Source organism: Gorilla gorilla, chromosome 13, assembly GCF_029281585.2.
Source record: "Gorilla gorilla gorilla isolate KB3781 chromosome 13, NHGRI_mGorGor1-v2.1_pri, whole genome shotgun sequence".
Lineage (NCBI taxonomy): Eukaryota > Metazoa > Chordata > Mammalia > Primates > Hominidae > Gorilla > Gorilla gorilla.
The window spans coordinates 93,617,374-93,635,847 of NC_073237.2; the positions used below are offsets into that span (position 1 = coordinate 93,617,374).

General features: G+C 43.9%; 1 protein-coding gene across 4 annotated transcripts in view; it reads left to right on the forward strand.

The window, feature by feature from the left end:
- CCDC180 (coiled-coil domain containing 180) overlaps positions 1-18,474 on the forward strand; it is an 85,219-nt gene that overhangs the window by 2,442 nt on the left and 64,303 nt on the right. Inside the window, exons 2-7 of one of the 4 annotated variants that reach the window (XM_063696601.1) lie at positions 116-279; positions 1,015-1,161; positions 13,934-14,004; positions 14,181-14,330; positions 15,585-15,775; positions 18,282-18,370. In XM_063696601.1, coding sequence (XP_063552671.1) covers positions 116-279; positions 1,015-1,161; positions 13,934-14,004; positions 14,181-14,330; positions 15,585-15,775; positions 18,282-18,370 — 812 coding nt within the window. Of the gene's footprint in view, positions 1-115; positions 280-1,014; positions 1,162-13,437; positions 13,570-13,601; positions 14,005-14,180; positions 14,331-15,584; positions 15,776-18,281; positions 18,371-18,474 lie in introns of those variants that run through there. The other 3 variants (XM_055350017.2, XM_019034036.4, XM_055350018.2) reach the window with 3 other exon arrangements.

Here is an 18,474-nt window from a genome sequence, read left to right on the forward strand (position 1 = left end):
CCTGGACCTGTAGGATTTGACCCTGGGTCTGGGGGACTCCAGAGCCTACCTGCCTAGCAACCTTGCTCTACTGAAAGGTTGAAAGGTGGTGCCTTGGGCTGGCTTCTGTTTGCAGGAAAGCGTTCCACAACTTCAACTACTTTCTGTTCTTCTACAACGTGCTGCTGGGCCTGGGTGCCTGCCTTTCCAGGCTGCTCATCAGTTGCCTCCTCGGCATGTGGCTGATTGCCCACATCGACAGGACCATCATGCAGAGTGGCTATGAGGGAGCAGACATGGGTAAGTGACCAGCACCCACCTGGCCACATCCTCTGGAGAGGGCTGGTCTTGCACCTCTGTGGCAGCTGCCTGGGAAGACGAGTATCAGAGGCCCAGAGTTCATGCCTTTCATTTATGCTCAGAGTTTATCTTCCAGCAGAGGCTATAAAGCTGAGTAGTAAAGACACATGCAGCCCCCTGGTCAAAAGAGAGTTCAAGGCTATTAAATTCCTGCCCATTTGGCAGACCTTTGGGGTATACAGGAGGAGTAGTCAAAGGTAGTCAAATTCTGTCTGAACACTTAGAAGTTAATTTATGAATGAACAGCTCTGAAAATTTTTAGGAAGAACATATCTCAGAATTATTAGTGTTGTTAGTTGGAAACAGTGCAGAAGATGTTCCATTCAGTTGAAATGCTGCAAATTCAAAGCCATTTCTGAGGAAGCAAAAGTAGTTTTTGTTCTGTTTTGAGCCCACAGTCATTCATTCACTCATCTATTCAATAAATGTACTGATGCTTGCTTGGGATTAGCCACAGCAGCTCCTAACCCTTTGAGCTTTGAGCTCCCCATAAAATGGGCAGATTAGAATATGATCTCTAAGAGTCCTGCAGATCTTTATACCTCATTTTCTAGATTCTCAGAAAAGACTCAGGCACCATTGGAGAGCAAACTGGCTCTGCAGTTATATCATGAAAAGCACAAATGGGGCCATGTCAGGAGGTACTGCCTGGCCTGACCTGCCTCTGAATTTCAGGGTTCAGTGCGTGGATTGGGATGCTCTACATGGACCATTATCACACCAACCCTGTGCTTGTCAGCTTTTGCCACATCCTGATCACAAATCACAGGGAGAAGAAGCTGCAGCAGAGCACCAAATACTGGTGCCTAAATCAGTCGGCAGGTAACAGCTCCTGTTTGAACCTACGCTGGATTCAGACCCAAGGAAGTAAATACCCTGAGGCTCCCTGGGATCCCTGAGGTGCCCCAGGTTCCGCTTTTCCTGCTCCTTTTCTCTATACTCCATGCCCTAGGTGCCCTTGAGCTAGGAAGCCCAGGAGGCTTAGCTCCCAGTCAACCTGACGATGGGACCCACTCAGGCTTTGTGTCCTTGTCCTGTTAACTGGTCTCCTGCCTTGTTCCTGGAAGTGAACTCTAGCTCTGCTAGTGGAGTTCTCCATATCCCATGTGTTTGAGTCTCCAACCCATATCCCAGGCTACATGGCAGATGTCTTCCAAGATGAGGCTACATTTTGATGATTCTGCCCTGTTGCTTACCATAAGATCTCTGAGGCTCTCTGCCTCTCTAGGGCTCAGACTGTGTTCATTGCTATTCCCAACAATGCAGACACTCAATTCTAAAGGACAACTTACATCCCTTCAACCTCCCTCATGTCTGCAGGAGTCCCAGTCTCACATGAATGTGCCACATCTTACACATTCCAGGCAGCCCTTTCAAACACTTTGGAGAGGGAGTTCCCCTCCCTGAGACCCCTCACTCCTTCAGTCTGTCTGCTCTGATTCTATCCTAGGTCCCCATGTTTCAGCTAGGTCCAGAACAAGGTGGTTCCTGTTGCAGACCCTAATCAACAACCCAAGACTCACCATGCACAGAAAATTAAAATTAGGGCACAGTTCCCAGGAGTCCCAAATTCTGATGGCATGCTCGGAGAGCTGACGCTGGCCCCCATCATCTGCTCCAAAGCCAGGCTAGGACATCTGCCACCAAGAGAGGGCTCAATCTAACCAGCAGCTGTCCCCTGCAATGAAATGGGATGGCACAGGCACCATCCATGCAGATGGCAGACAACAATGGTCACTCATGGGATGGCCACCTGGGCTGAGGGATGAAGTTTCAGGACTATTTCACTCCCTTGGCAAAAAAGATTAAAAAACTAAAGAAAAGTCTGTTGAACAAACTTTACCCATTAATGACTTCCACTATCCATGTGGGTAGGCAGCCTTGGAGAGTTACTTGTTAAAAAGCACTTAGTTTACCTACAAAGCAGAATTTTATGTCACTGGAGAAGGTGGTAAAATGTGTACATCAGGAGAGTTTAACCATCAGATCCTAATTTTTCTCTGGAACAGAATGTGGATTTCAATCTGACAGTATCCTCATTGCTTTCTTCTTGCCAGGCTTTATGGTGGATGGAAAAAAAGGAAATCCATGATCCTGGTCCCCAATGTTTTTAGACAAGCAGGCACACAACAGGCTTTCTCTCCCATTGCCACTGAGATGAGGAATGGATCAGAGCTAACTTGGGCGTTAGTCATAAAGCAGATGCACAGATTCTCTCTAATAAGGGTGGGATTACTTGGAAAAGCCACCTGTCTGAAGATACAAAGACAGGGTAGGCAGGTATTCCAGGTGGGGGATCACAAGAGTAAAGTTCTGTGAGCAAGCAAGCCCCAAGCATGTTTGAGGAGGGTGAGCCATGTGACATGTCGGGGTACAGAACTCTAGGGGCTGGCCAGGACCATCCCAAGAAGGGCCAAATGTCATGCCAGGAGGCTTGGACATTTGTCCTGTGCAAAGCCCAGTGCTTAACCACATTTCATGCTGAAGTACAAAAACCTGGCCCAGGACCTGTACAAAATCTGTCCATTCAAAATTCCTTATGAAGCTTCTGCAGATATTATGAGGATCCCACCAACAAGACACAGGGGAATCCCCATTCCTCTCATGACTCCAAGAGCAATTGTAATTCAGTTGTTATTGTTAAGCACCTAATGTAAAACCTAGTCCTGTTGCTAGGTGTTTGCCAGCATTGTCTCTTAGTTTAATCTCTGTAACTGAGCTTTATCATCCTGCTTTTTAGAAACTGAGAAAACCAAGACTCAAAGTGTTGGGATTCCCATGCCACCACTTTGTAGGTGTGTGCCAGCAGCTCAATTACTTTGCCTTTATTCACTTTTCTTATCTATAAAAAGAGAGTAATACCCCCTAACACCTAAAATTGTTTTGAGGAAAAAAATGAGTTAATAGAGACAAACACTCTTAAGATAGTGTCTCACACATCCTAAACTCTCAATAGATATTAACTATTGTTATTTGTCATATAACACTTCGTGATGATCTGATTAATATCTGCTCACCCCCTCACTAAGATATCAGCTCCATGAAGAAAGAGGCCTTCTCAGGTTTTGCTTACTATCACCAAGCACACACCTATAACATAATAAGATCTTGGAATGAATAAAATAATGAGATCAAGATGAATAATTCTTTTGAGTATGAATTCACTTACCAAAATCAATCCTGGCATCATGGTTTGAATGAATAGTGAGTGAATACCCATGGGAAACCTTGCCGTGAATTGAGGAGGCTAATATGTAAACAGCTGTCTGTGATCCAACCCACTATATGTAATAACATGGGCTTGTACAAAGTTCTGTGGAGACTTGGAAAAGAGAACTACTAATTCTGCCTGTGTAAAGTTAGTGAAGACTTTCCAGAGGAAGTGGCATGGGAGCTGGAATCTACAGGATGTGACATAGGGCATTTCTTATTTGTGTTGGGGAAAAGGCAAGGCATACCTTCCAGTTTTGAAGTTTCCTGGGAGTTTGGAGATCATGCTAGATGAAGACACTCAACATGAAGAATCTTTATTTTGGGACCACTAGGCCTCACTGCTTTCTAGGGATGAGATGAGGTAGACATAGAATGTATTAAGAGAAGCACAATATTCAAAAGAATCCAGTGTCAATCTTAGGTAGTAGAGCTTCAGGACTACCTGCTATACCTTATTCTATTCCCATGCCACCCTCAGGCAGGCTCAGACAAGACACCAAAGGTGTCTGAAGACCCTGGGTAGCCTTCCAGGTCACAGACATGAACACAACCTGAGGGACTTGGGGGACATATCAAAAGAACCAACATACACATTATAAGAGTCCCAGTAGGGGAAGAAAGAGAAAAATGAGAAGAAAAATATTTGAAAAAATTAATGGTTGAAAATTTTCCAAATCAGATGAAAGACATGAGTCTACACACCCAAGAAGCTTAATGAGGCTGGATAAACTCAATGAGATATACGCTGAAACACATTATAGCCAAGTTGTTGAAAATCAAAGATGAAGAAAAAAATCTGGAAAGATGCAAAGGGGAAAAGACTCACCACAAGTGAATGGTCCTCAATAAGATTAACAGTGGATATCTTATCAGAAACCATGAAGGGCAGAAGGTAGTGTGATGATATATCTTAACTGATGAAAGAAAAAACTGTCAATCAAAAATTTTATATTTAGAAAATCTTATCCTTTGAGAGAAGAAGAAATTCAGATATTTCCAGATAAACAAAAGTCAAGGTAGTTTTTCACTAATAGACCTGCCATAAAAATATTTTAAGTGAGTTCTTCATGCAGAAGTAAAAGTATATAGTACCTCAAAGCCATATGAAGAAATAAAGATCACTGATAAAGGCAACTTCATTAATAAATAGAAAACCCAGTATTATTGTATGTTTCACTTAGAGTGCCTTTATTTCCTCTATGATTAAAAAAGCAAAAGCGTGAATCACTTATGATAAATCTATGTTATTGGGCACACTGTATTAAAATGCAATCTATGACAGTAACTTTATAAAGGGGAAGGGATGAAAATGTATGAGAGCAGAGTTTGTTTATAATTGAAACTAAGTTGGCATCAGTCAAACTAGGTTGTCATAAGTTTAAGATGTTAATGTTAATACCCAAGGTAACAACTAAGAAAATAACTAAAAACATGCAGAAATGGGAAATGAAGATAATCAAAATAGTACACTACAAAAAATCAACTAAACACAAAAAGGCTGAAATGAATGAACGGAAGAACAAATAACAGTCGAGACATAGAGAAAACAAATAGATAAATAGCAGAAGTGTATCCTTCCTTCTCAGTAATTACTTTAAATTTAAATGTATTAGAATCATCCAGTTATAAAGCAGGGGTTGGCAGAGAAGATAAAGAACATGATCCATCTATATACTGTCTACCAGAGACTTATTCTAGACCTATAAACAAAAAAGATTGAAAGTAAAATGATGGAATAAGATATTCTATGCAAGTCATAACCAGAAAAGAGCCAGAATGGCTAGATATTATCCAAAAAAAAGATTTTCAGAAAAAATGGGTTAAGGAGATAAAGAAGTGCATTATATATTGATAAAGGGTTTAACCCACCAGGAATATATAACAGTTATAAACATATGCATATATAATATTAGACTCCAAAACATATGAAGCAAAATTGACAAAATTGAAGAGAGAAATAGACAGTTTTACAGTAATAGTTAGAGACTTCAATACCTCGTTTTCTTTCTTTCTTTTCTGTTTTTTTTTTTTTTTTTTGAGACTGGATCTGACTTCATTGCCCAAGCCGGAGTACAGTGGTGTGATCTCAGCTCACTACAACTTCCACCTCCTGGGCTTAAGCAATCCTCCTACGTCAGCCTCTTCAGTAGCTGGGACTACAGGCATACGCCACCACACCTGGCTAATTTTTTCTTTCTTCTTGTATTTTTTGTAAAGACGAGGTTTCACCATGTTGTCTGGGCTGGTCTCGAACTCCTGGCCTCAAGTGATCGACCCACCTTGGCTTTCCAAAGTGCTGTGATTACAGGCATGAGCCACCGTGTCCAGCCAATACCTCACTTTCAATGGATATAAAAACCAGACAGAAGATCCATAAGGAAATGGAGGACTTGAACAACACCATAAATCAATTAGTTCTACCAATACATATAAAACACTCTATACAATAACAAAAGAACACGTTTTCTTCTCAAGTGTATATGGAACCTTTTCCAGGATAAACCATATGTTAGGCCCTTTAAAAGTCTTATTAAATTTTAAAAGACTGAAATCATACAATCACCAAGAAGTACATGCAAACTACTCTGAAACAAAGCTCATTGGTTTCAGTGACTCATTTCAGGACTTGGTGTTAGTTCACTGGGAGAAAATAGCTGTTTCTAGGCAAATGTCCTGGCCCAAGTGTCTTATCTGAAATACTGCAGATCAGAGAAAATTTCTGTGATAAGTTCTATTCTGTTAACAAGGTATGAAGGAGATATGCAGGTATTTCAGAATGCAAGCATGAGGGCTTCTTCTTTATGGATCCTCCCTGACACCATTTTGGTTAGAGTTTTGACATAAGTGACTCCATTTTGTGTTGTCAGCTTCCACATTAGATACTCCCCATGAGGCCACAAGGTACAGGTTGGGAGAGAGAAGGCATTGTAACGAGAGTAGGAACCACAGGCATTTGGACCACTTCTTCTTGTAACTTATTTCTGCCTTCAGATCCTGTTCAGGCTCAATCATATACGTGTGTGTGTGTGTGTGTGTGTGTGTGTGTGTGTATATATATATATATATATCACTTCCATTGGATGATGAAGTATTGCTGTGCATGGCAACTTTATGGGTTGGTGGACCAGATAACACTAAGTTCATGATGGGCAGCTCAGGGCACATCGTAACTTGGTGGCTCACGCATGATCAAGCATTCAGTTTCTACTAAGTCCCAGTAGCAGGTCAAAAGCTATCTCTTGAAAGAAGATTAGTTATCTGTAGATGATGGTAGTGCCTTGCTCCAAAATCCTAAAGACAGGAGCTGCAGTTCACCTATAGGATGCCAAAGGCTCCCAACAGCATCCCTCTCTGCTGCTAACACCTCAAGTACCATTGAATCTGCTGGATCAATGGTACTTGTGGCAGACCAAGTGGCAGACCAGCTTGGACAGCTGCCTGGACCTTTGCAGAACCTTCTCCTGTTTTCGGACCCACTCAAAACTAGTAGCTTTTTGGGACACTTGGAAAGTGCAGAGTAACATACCTAAATGAAGAATGTGTTGCCTCCAAAATCCAAACAGCCCCACCAGGCATTGTGTCTCTTTCTGGTTGTAGGAAGAGCTAGATGCAACATCTTCCCCTTCACTTTAGAAGGGATAGGTTGACATACCCCACACCACCCAACCCCTAAAAATTTCGCTGAGGTAGAAGTCTTATGAATTATAGTTAGATTTATTTCCCACTTTTCTGACACACAAATGTCTTACCTGTAAGTCTAGAGTAGTTGCTGCTTCTCATTCATCAGATCCAATCAGTCTAATGTCATTAACGTAATAGACTAGTGTGATATCTTATGGCAAGGAAGGGTGATCAAGATACCACAAAGATGTTCCAGTTCTCCTGGAATCAGTGTCAGTTCGGAGCCAGTGTCCAGTAGTCCCTGAAATGCCTGATTATTTCCTTTTCTTCAATACACAGTTACCGTGGTAAAGAGCTGTATGTCCCTTGTGGAAGGCTGAGAGAGAGATTAACAGTACTGTCTAAATTTTCAGTTGTGTCCTTCCTTGAGGAGGCCCAACTTCCCCTTCATTCAAAGGGTTCCAAGTGTATAAACAGGCTGAAAACTTGGAATTGATTGAGGAGCCATGATTATTTGTTTTTAGATTCAAATTAGACTTTTGGTGACTTGACCTGGAATTTTTCTGCTTATATGGATCATATAAGAATTTAGTAGACTTCCTATCTTTTTCACTTCTAAGAACACTGTAATTAACTAGTCCTACAATATGCTGTGGTCAAGCAAAAGAACCCAGAAAGGTAATGATGTAATTCAGTCTGAGTCTGAAGACCTGAGAACCTGGAAAGCCACTGGTGTAAATGAGTAGCCAACATTATAGGGCTGTGCAATTCAGATAATTCTGATTGTTTTTTTGACTCAGCTATTCATTATGGTAATTTAGACCACCTTGTCTGGGCTGTTGAGCCTCCACTTGACCCCTGCCAGTCCAAAATCCAAATACTCCTGTTGCATTTAGGTTTTCCAGTTGAGTGACTGCTGTTTCCACTTTAAGGTCTGGCCTACAGAGAAGAGAGATTGCAGAGCTCTTTAAGAATACTGGAGCTCCTCATTTATTTCTCAAAGTATTGGAGAAAAACATGTCTTCTGGAACCTTCGGTCTGGGTGATTAGGTTTTAAATGACAAATTCACATTAACATTCCAGTATCCTTGAGACTTTAAGTCCCTTCTTCTACTTTAAACCAAGAAAGATCAGTCATTTCCAATTTGCTCATCTTTTGATCCATGACTCAGCAAACTAACCAAACAAATTGTTAGTGCTCTTTCTAACTTCTCAAGCTGCAAAATCTCTGCTTAGTGAGCCCATTTAATAAATTCAGTCTGGTTCAGCTTTATGCTCCTTCACCATTATCCCATACCTTTAACATCCATTCCCACACATGTTCTCTGGATCCCTGCTTATATAAATTAGTAAACTCAAGCAGATCTTCTGGAGTGTAGTGTACCTCCTCATGCGTCACACTTTGTACCTAACCTTAGGGGCCTGCTGGGACTTGAGTCTAGTTAGAGGTCTAGAGACGGGTGGTGGGGGTAGATGTTGAGGAGAATCATCATTATTATCTTTCATGGTAACTACCTCATATAAGGCCGTCATTTCTTCAGACAATGCAGGGTTGATGCCCTGAGATAGAGGTTGAACAGCTGATACCACTGTGGGTGGGAAGCTATTTCTGTTGGGGGTGGGAAAGCCACTTTTTCTGGGAGTGGGGATACCTCTTCCATTGGCAAAGAAGACTTCAAAATTTAGGAGCTCAGTGTCCCCAGCTTCATCAAAATTTTCTCACACATCCCCATCCCAACGTATAGAACCCTGTTTCCCAATGAAGGCCTGAACTTTTAACAGTGGACACCCTGGGAGGCTTGGGGTTCAACTTGCTTGTAATTCGTCCAATTGCTGGGATAAGATCCTGTGTCTGATTTTCAGTAATTTCAGTCCTGCATCTACAGGAGATAAGCCTCTCCCTCAGGGCACACCTAGACACTCTTAATTAAGTCATTTATGTGGCTCTTGAGCTTGGAATTCAAATACCTGACTCAGATAGCTTTTCTTTCACTGCTTTATCCAGTAGTGAAAGCAATCAACCAACATAACTATATTTCTTAGTTTTCAAAAAATGTTTGGAAGTGTCATACACAGACTTACTTAGCTCTTTCCTTCTTATAAGTGGTTAATTAGAAGTACCCAATCCAGATATTTGCACATCTCTATAAATAGTTCACTACATGGACTATCAGTGCTCTCTCTACTACTGGAAATGAAGTCATTAGCATCTTTATGTCTAAACAGATTAGAGAGCCATTTTCAGAAACCCCAAAACCAGTTCAGAAAACTAATCCTTAAAATTCTTTTCCTCCCTTAGTGTCAAAATCTGTATTAGTTAGGGTCCTCCAGAGAAACAGAACCAATAGGATAAGTAGAGAGAGATATATAGATATATAGATATAGATAGCTAAGAGAAGATTTATTATGGGAGTTGGCTAATATGATTACAGAGGCTGTGAAGTCCTACACTATGTTATAGTCAAGCAAAAGAACCAGTAAAGGTAGTGATGTAATTCAGTCTGAGTCTGAAGACCTGGGAACCTGGGGAGCCGCTGGTGTAAATTCCACAGTCAGAAGGCATGAGAACTAGGATCTCTGATGTCCAAAGGCAGGAGAAGAAGGATGTCCCAGTTTAGAGAGAGAGAGAATTCACCTTCTTTCACCTTATTGTTATACTTGGGCCTTCAAAGGATTGGATGATCCCCACTCACATTGGTAAGGTCATTTTTTTTTTTAAATTCAGCCTACTGATTCACATGCTTATCTCTTCTGAAAATAGCCTCACAGATACACCCAGAAATAATGTTTTCTTAGCTATCTGGGTATCCCTTAGCCTAGTCAAGTTGACACATAAAAGTAACCATCACACAAATACTTGGGCAGGGCTGGCTTCCTCTGGTCTTTCTGGTCACAGCAAAAAATGTCACCTCAATGAGAACATTTCTGAACCCCCCCACCCAATGACTTTCTGGCCCCACTCTCAGCACCCTACTATAAAGTGGAGGACTTACACTACCAGATATTGGGACTTAGTTTAAAACTATAGTAATGAAAGCTGTGTGTGCTGCTAGTGCAAAGATAGAAACTAAGAGAAATAGAATAGAGAGCCCAACTCAGACCCACACATTTGGATGTTTTATGTATGATGAAAGAGGTGTGCAGAGCAATAGGGAGAAGACAGTCTTTTCAGTAAGCGGTCCAGGTCAGCTGGTTCTCCATATGGGAAAGAAATGAATCATGACTCCTAACTCACACTATAAACAGAAACCAATTCCAGGTGGATTGTAAATTTAAATGTGAAAGTTTAAAACAATATTTACAGTAGATAATATCAGAGAATATTTTCATGACCTTGAGGCAGGCAAGGATTTCTTAAGTAGGACACAGTGTACTGGACATAAAGACAAAAATGGATAAATTGGGACCTATTCAAGTTGTAACATCACTTCGTTGAAAGACACCTTCAAGAGAGTAAAAACGCAAGAACAGAATGGGAATACATATTTGCCAGATTTATGTGAAAAAGCCTCATATTTATGATATGTAACTAACTCCCATAAATTAATAAGAAAAAAGACAATCTGCCAGGAAAATTGGGCAAAAGATTTGACTAGACATTCCACAAAAAGACATCCAAATGTCCAACAAGTATACGAAATGTGTCCACATTGTTACTAATAAGGAAAATGCTAATTAAAACCATAGTATGATACTACCATGTAGTGGCTAAAATAAAAACAGGAGACAATATCAAATGTTGGCAAGGATGTAGGGCAACTGGAACTCTCATACACTGCTGTATGTAAACTGATACATTTTCAAAAATTCTTTGGTAGTATCTCTTAAAGATGAACATACACATATTCTATGACTCAGCAATTCCACTCTTAAGTATACACCCAATAAAAATGCCTGCATATGTTCACCATACAAAAGAATGGTCAGAGCAGCATTATTATTGGTAGTCTCCAAATTGAAAAAATCCAAACGTGTATCAATAATAGAAAGGATGAATAAAATGGGATATGTATTTTTTAATAATAGGATACTATACAGAAATAAACTATAGACACATTAAAAAATATATATGGGCTTGGCCTGGTGGCTCATGCCTGTAATCTGAGCACTTCAGGAGGTCGAGGCGGAGGATTACTTGAATCTAGGAGTTCGAGGCCAGTGTGGGCCACATAGTGAGACTCTGTCTCAACAAAAAATAAATAAAAATTAGCCAGGTATAGTGGTATATGCCTGTAGTTCTAGCTACTTGGGAGGCTGAAGTGGGAGGATTGTTTGAGCCCAGGAGTTTGAGGTTACAGTGTGAGCTATGATTGTGCCACTGCACTCCAGCCTGGGTGACAGAGTGTGACCCTGTCTCAAAAAAAAAAAAAAGTATACAACTTACAAACATAATGAAATAAGCCCAACATAAAAGAGTCCATTCTCTATGGTTCCATTTAAATAAAATTTTTAAAGAAGCAAAACCAATTCAGAAGTTAGAATATTTGTTATCCTGGGGGAAGAGAGGGCGGTGACATGACAGGTACACAAAAGGGGCTTCTGAAGAGTTGGTAATGCTCTATTTCTTATGGGTACTGCTTACTAGGCACGTTCCTTTCAGATAATTCATTGAGCTATTCACTTATGATTTCTATACTTTTAGATATGTACGCTATGCTTCAACATGCATATCCAATCAGTTGGTTAAATAACTTTTTTTCTGGCTAGTCACAGGTCAGATGGTTCAAGACTCGAATTACAGGGTCTAGATTCATATCCTAGATCTTCCTATCTTGGAGATCTTGGCCAAGTCACTGACTCTGAATTTCAGTTTCTTAATCTGTAAAATGGGTTACTTAAGGCACCCCTCTCATAGTTACTACAGGCATTAAATCTTCTCATTAAATATTTGCTCTTGTGGTGGTCCTCATTTGCTCTGCTTTGTCTGGACTATGCAGAAGACAGACAATAGCCTGGGATAGAAGAAGGAAAAGGATGGGGTCAAGAGACATTTTCAAAGTTGAGAGTGAGAGGGAAAAGATCAAAGATGATGCTGAGCTACAAGAAAAAGATCCAGAGGCCCTGGTGTCATTCTTTCCGTTCCCTATCTCTGGCTTTTTGCCCATATCTAAACACAGGAGGTGGACTAACCAGATGATCTCTAACTGGTTAGTCTTTCCAGCTATGATATTATCAGGTTGGGAGGAGAATGGAAATGCCATCCAAAAGGCAAACACGAATTTCCACGTTTGATCCAAACTCAAACACACAGTCTCAAAAACTTGGAAGTTAAGGGAGGTAAATTCTCAGTGCTGGGATTATGGGTTATTTTTACTTTCTCCATTGAAGTTTTTCGTTTTTTTTTTAATTTTTGGCAATAAATATGGAGTTTAATCAAAACAAAATCCCATACTTCACATGTCCATGCCTGCTATTTATAGCCATATAATTTTTAAAAAGAAACCCCTAAATTACAGACGTGCCTGGAACCAGAACCCAGAAAGCATCTGGGTAGGGAAAATAGTTTCTAATGTTCAAGGCCAAAGCCAGTAGGGCCTCCTTGGATGGGAAAGAGATATGAGACTGCAAGTAATTCCTGGACATTACCTATTTGTTATTGTGTTTTCATCCCTTCCCTCAGTCACCTACACGTTTTCTTTTTCCAGCTAAAATGAATCTAATCTTTGTTACAGTACTTCACCTTGTTAATAAAACCCAGGACTGAAGAATGAGAATAAAAGGGTTTTATACTCACCATTTCTTAATTTCTGATTCTAGTCTGGACAGAACAATCACTCATTCTAGAAAATTGGCATAGGGAGCATTTATTAGCAGTCGTAACGTATCACTGCCAAAGGGAGGGATTCTGTAAGAAGGCACTGGGTGTCTCATATATATGGGAAACCCGAGGCCACGTTCAGTGCCAGCCACAAGCATTTTCATCTCTGGCCAGGCAAGCCTTGATCCCTGAATTTTGAGCTCTCAACCTCTTTTAAAATGAGAAAGAGATGGTTTCTTCCAGAGTCTTTCAGCTTCTAACTTACAGGCAAACACTACCGTATGCTGTCCCCCAGCAGAGATTGGTTTTAACCAAGGCAAATAAGATGGGATGGACTTTGTTGACCGTGATGGCTCAGTGCTACATCTCATATATCCTACCACCTTTCAGAACATTTAATAGTGCTGCTCCTGGCAGCCCTGGGGTTGTAGTCCTTGTAGAGAGGAGAAACTGGCATTGAAGGAAATAGTTGAGTTTCACTACGCCACGTGGGGCGCTCCCATTGCTACGAGCAACCTCCCCTCCCTGGGAAGAAAAGCGTGGGCGGGGCCGGGGCAGTCCCTCCCCTCCAAGTTGCCTTGGAGACCATGGGCGTCCAGCTGCAGTTGTCGCTGGACCGGCCCTGGCTGCCTTGAGAGGTGCTTTCTGCAGGCGGGGACGCGGCCAGGCCGGACGCAAGGCCTCCCTCCAATCTACCGGGCTCAGGGGGACGGCCAGGGGCTGCTCAGTCTACTTGCCGGGCTAGGGAGGGGGATGGCAGAGGCTGGTTGGGTCTTCTCAGCACACAGTAGGCGCCTAATTAGCGTGACCTGAATCAGGTTACTCTCTCCCTCCAGTTCTCCTCCCTGTGTCCCATGGAGGGTGGATTAGGGTCCCGGATGCGAGTTCTGCCCCGCATTAGAGTTCCAGTCCCAACCGACACCTTGAGCGCCGTTAACTTTTCCCCGAAGAGCATGGCAGAGTGACGCACAAGCAGTAATCCTGTATTATTCGCGTTCCCAGAGTCCCTTCGGATTTGCGCCATGCGCGGCGGGGAGAACCGGCCTCCTGCTCGAGTTCAGAGCTCATCTGAGGTTAGTTTCATCGTTTCGTTGAAAGTTAAAACCCTAAGTCGACGTTCCCCAGCCCCCTACCCCCCAGCAGAGAGTCCTTCCCCGGGGAGTCCTGCCCTGGGGTGCCGCCTCGAGGCCAGACGTCGTCCCACCTGGACCTGAACCTGAGTTTGGGACGGGCGATTTCCCAACCTCAGGAATTGGAATTGAGACACCAAAGCCTAGACGCGTTTCCTGGACGACGGCTTCCCGGCAGGGGCATCCAGCCAGCGGCCAAGATGTCGTCAGTGGGGAAGGTGACCCAGGTTCCGAGTGGGAAAGCCTACCAGCAGATCTTCCAGGCTGAGGTAGGAGCCGCCCTCTGTCCCACTTTTCTCCATCCCCCTTCCCTTGCTTTCTTCCAAACTTCCCTCCCTCCCAGGGCTTCCCTACTGGAAATTGAATAAAACAAGGGCTTTGAAATTACTTTGATTTTAAAAATAATTCTTGCTGGTTCTTAAATTGTACCAATACAAAATTAGAATGTCAGTTCTTGAAAATTAGAAAACTTAAATTAAAATTTTAAATGTAAATTACTCAGAAATAGCCTGGATGGAACCACTGGGTGACCTCTGTTTTTCCCATGCATAAAAACATGACTAATTTTTGTATTTAAAAAATAGGTTTCATTCTGTACTAGTGTTTTGAAATCTGCTTTTTCTTTATAACAGTATCTCACAGACCCTTTTCTATGCCCGTGGGCACCCATGTATTTCACCATACTGAGCAGCTGCCCACTTGTTGATCTAGGACTCCCATAACTGTATTAAAGTAAAGCCCTCTTGACAACAGTGTAGGTTGTTGAAATTGCCTTGTTCTCTCTAAAGCACTGTATAGACAAAACAAGATCTTAAAAGAAACACACAGACCCAAATTCTTCCTTTGAAGTTCTGTACTGCTTATTTAAAAGGGATTTGCATTCCTAATTTAAGCCTTAAATAATTATCTGTAAAACCTCTGGAAATTATAAAAGTATAAAGAAGCCAAAACAACAATTACATCACTCACATGATCCTGCTGTCTATAAGGCCATTCTTAACTCTTGGCATACTTCCCGCAGGGCCTTTTCCTATGCGTTTTAAATTTCGAGATCATACTGTATAGTTTTGGTTATAATTTCTAATTTATGCATGTAAGTGATATATTTAACCATATATCATCTCCTAAGCATTTCCTCAGGTTATAAAAAATTATTTGTGGGTCTCATCTTTAACAAATGCCTAACATTCCATCAAACAGACATACCATGTTTACTCAGCCAATCCCTATTATTAGTCAGTTCTGTTTTTCCAATTTCTTGTGATTATAAAAAAGGCTGAGATGTTCATCTTGATCTTCATTTAAGGTTCTTAGAAAGAGGCCTTCCTTGAAGTGGCTGAGTGACTGTTACTGGGAGGAGAGCTCTCCTATAGGGATATGACCTGGGGCTGAAGGCCTCCTGAAAAATGCCTTCCTGGGGGCAGCTCTCTGGATGTCTTTCTAGACAGCCACCATCAGCCTGAGAGTGCTAGGAAGTCAGCAGCTCTGACCACTCCCCCATCCTTGGTCCTCCCTGGATTCAGGTGCAGCTGGTCCACTCCCTGGCGGCCACCAGGAAGCGGGCTGCAGAGCGTTCTGTGACCCTGAAGAGTGGCAGGATACCCATCATGAAGAAGGTGGAGACTCCTGAAGGGGAGGTGATGTCTCCCCGACAGCAGAAGTGGATGCACAGCCTCCCCAACGACTGGATCATGGAAAACCCTGTTCTCCACAGGTAGGTCCTGCTGTCCATGCCTCACCCCCATGCACTAGGGTACCTGAGCCTTCAAAAACTCAAAAAGAGCCAGCACAAGATGAGTAGCCTGTAGGAATGAAGTCTCAAGTACCACCCCTAAAGCAGGGAGGCTAATACCTACCTTGCAGGATGGTTTGCTTCTCTCGCCCCCATTCCCCCACTCCCACAATCATTATTGATTAAGTGCCTAGGACCAGGCACTGGGTATGGGGATCCCACCCTTATGAAACTTGAGACCTCGAAAATAAATAAATAAGCACATCCCCTCAATGGCAGAAAAGCTCTGATTAAGGGGACGGGGCTATGGGACAGGGGTCAGGAAAGCTCTCTGAGGAGGGGGATCAGCTGAAACCAGAGGGTGCAGTATGGGGACAAGGCTCTGAGAAAGGTGGTCTTGGCCCCCTCCTGAAGGCTGAAGGTAAATGGACCCTGAGAGAGGGCAGGAGATGAGGCTGGGAGCAGCCTTTCAGGCCACAGTCACTATTTTGAACTTTACTGCAGTGAGCAGCTGATTTGCATTTTTGAAGTCCCTCAGGCAGCTCTGTGCAGAATGTGGGGGGCTTCAAGAAGAGGCAGGAAGGCCAGGGCACAGGACACTGCAGTTGTCCTTGTAACCTTGCTGGTGGCTGTGAGAGGGAAAGTAGTGTGGGCCTCGGGTGTCTCTTGGAGGCAGAACCCATGAGACCTAGTGATGAACTGGAGGGGAGGAGAGAGCTCCTGAGAGCCCTTGGTCTCTGGCCTGAGTGCTGGGTGAACAGCAGAAATGCATTTTCCTGAGATGAGAGCAGGCGGGGTCAGGCATGGAGATCAGGAGTTTCTTGTGAACTTCCAAGTCCAGAAGTTCCTAAGCATGCCATTTCAGTTCGCTGAGCTCTGACTGTCAGCTATGGGGAAAAGGAAGAAACAGATCTTCCCAGGGTTCTTGAGAGAATGGAGCAGGCGCGGTGCTCCCCTTAGGCACTTTGAGTTCTACACAAGCCATAAACCCTTGCTGGGCCTGGGACTCTGAGATAGAAAGCAGGCCTCCGCTGCCTGTCTTGGTTGTTCCTTTCACCCTCTTTGGGGCAGGGACAGACCCCTTGCTGAGTATAGTTCTCTGCCCTGACCTGGCCTTTGAATTTTCCCAGGAAAGCCACCCCCAAAACTCCTGACCCTCATGCTCTGAACTCCCAACAAATAGAAAAATCCACTGGCCCACCCAAGCCCAGACTCGAGGTCAGTGTTCTCTAGCCCATATCACCCTGCCTGATGCCCCAGGTGGGCATCCAGGGTTACAGGCAGCCTGATGCCCCAGGTGGGAATCTAGAGGAACTACCCATAGGGCCCAGCTCCCTCTAGACACTCTGCAGGGCTAGCAGAGGCCAGACTGGGCTGAACACATGAGTGGCAGAGCCAGGGCACCCTGTCTCCCTCAGGCGTCAAAGCAAAGGGTGCAGGTGTTTGAAGATTCGGCCAGCCAAGGCCAGTCCACCTATGTGCTCATCACCCAGGGCAGACTCCTGGGTGGGTGGATACCAGCCCAGGCCAGGGGGTAAATCACCACTGGTATAAACCAAGCCCCAAGTCCCTGGAGCAAGTGACCAAGAAGCCGGAGTTGACAGCAGGTGTCATCATCTCAGCTCCTACAAGGCTGCCTTGGTCCAGGGGCATTTAGAATGACAAGGTCTGAAATACCTGTCTCTAGAAGATTGGCCTGGGCCCCATCAGCTGCAGCCCAGGCCCAGCAGCTTCCTCCCTGCTAGGTCTGCATGAGGGCTAAATGAGAAGTTGACTGGAAAGTATTGGACATATGGGGGGCCCAAGGAATAGCAGCGGTTGCTGGGAGCTGCGGGATTTCTATGGTGCTTGCCCCACGGACAGGGCATTCACAGATGCCAGTTCCAAAGCTGATGTCACGTCCACCCTGCTGGTCCTCCCTGTTGAAATAGTTCCTCCTGAAACCCCAGCTCTCTCCTCCCTCACCCAAATTCCATGGGCCTTAGTGTCACAAGGATTGATCTTGGAGTCTCCTCTCTGTTGCATTCTGTGGTTCCTATAAGCCCCATCCCCCTTTCTGGAAAATGAGGTTACCTCAAGTATGTCATAGGATGGGCTGCTGAAGGAGCAAATGAGGATGCATGCCAAGAGCTAGCATGATTTGGCTTCACTGGGCTGCTCGTACCCCTTCTGATCCTCAGTTTCCCCAGGTGGGAAGTGGCTCAGGCTCATCATCCACACTTGACCACCAGAGCCAGAGCAGGCTCCCTGAGGGCAGGGACCCAACCTCTCACCTAGGGACCCACGGTGTCTGTTGGCAGGGAACCCCAGGCGGCGTTTGTTGGGAGCCTGGGCACTGCCTCAGGGCTCTCTGGAATTGGGGTGTGCCTGGTCCATTGCTGCTGCCCACAGTCCCTCTGGAGAACCACCCCTTGGTGCCCTTATGTGCCAGAGCTGCCATGGATGGCATCAGGAGCTGGGACTTCACTCTTCTCTGCTTGTGTCTCAGGGAAAAGGAAAGAGCCAAGAGGGAAAAAGCCCGAGAGAGTGAGAACACCATCGCTGCCCGAGAAGTGCGGGGTCTCATGGATACTATAGGTGAGCCTCCATTCAGCCTCAAGGCAGGCCTGTCCTGGGCCAGGGCGAGACCTGGGCAGGAGGTGGGGACGTCTCCTGGCAACTCCTCTGAGGAAGGCCCTGAG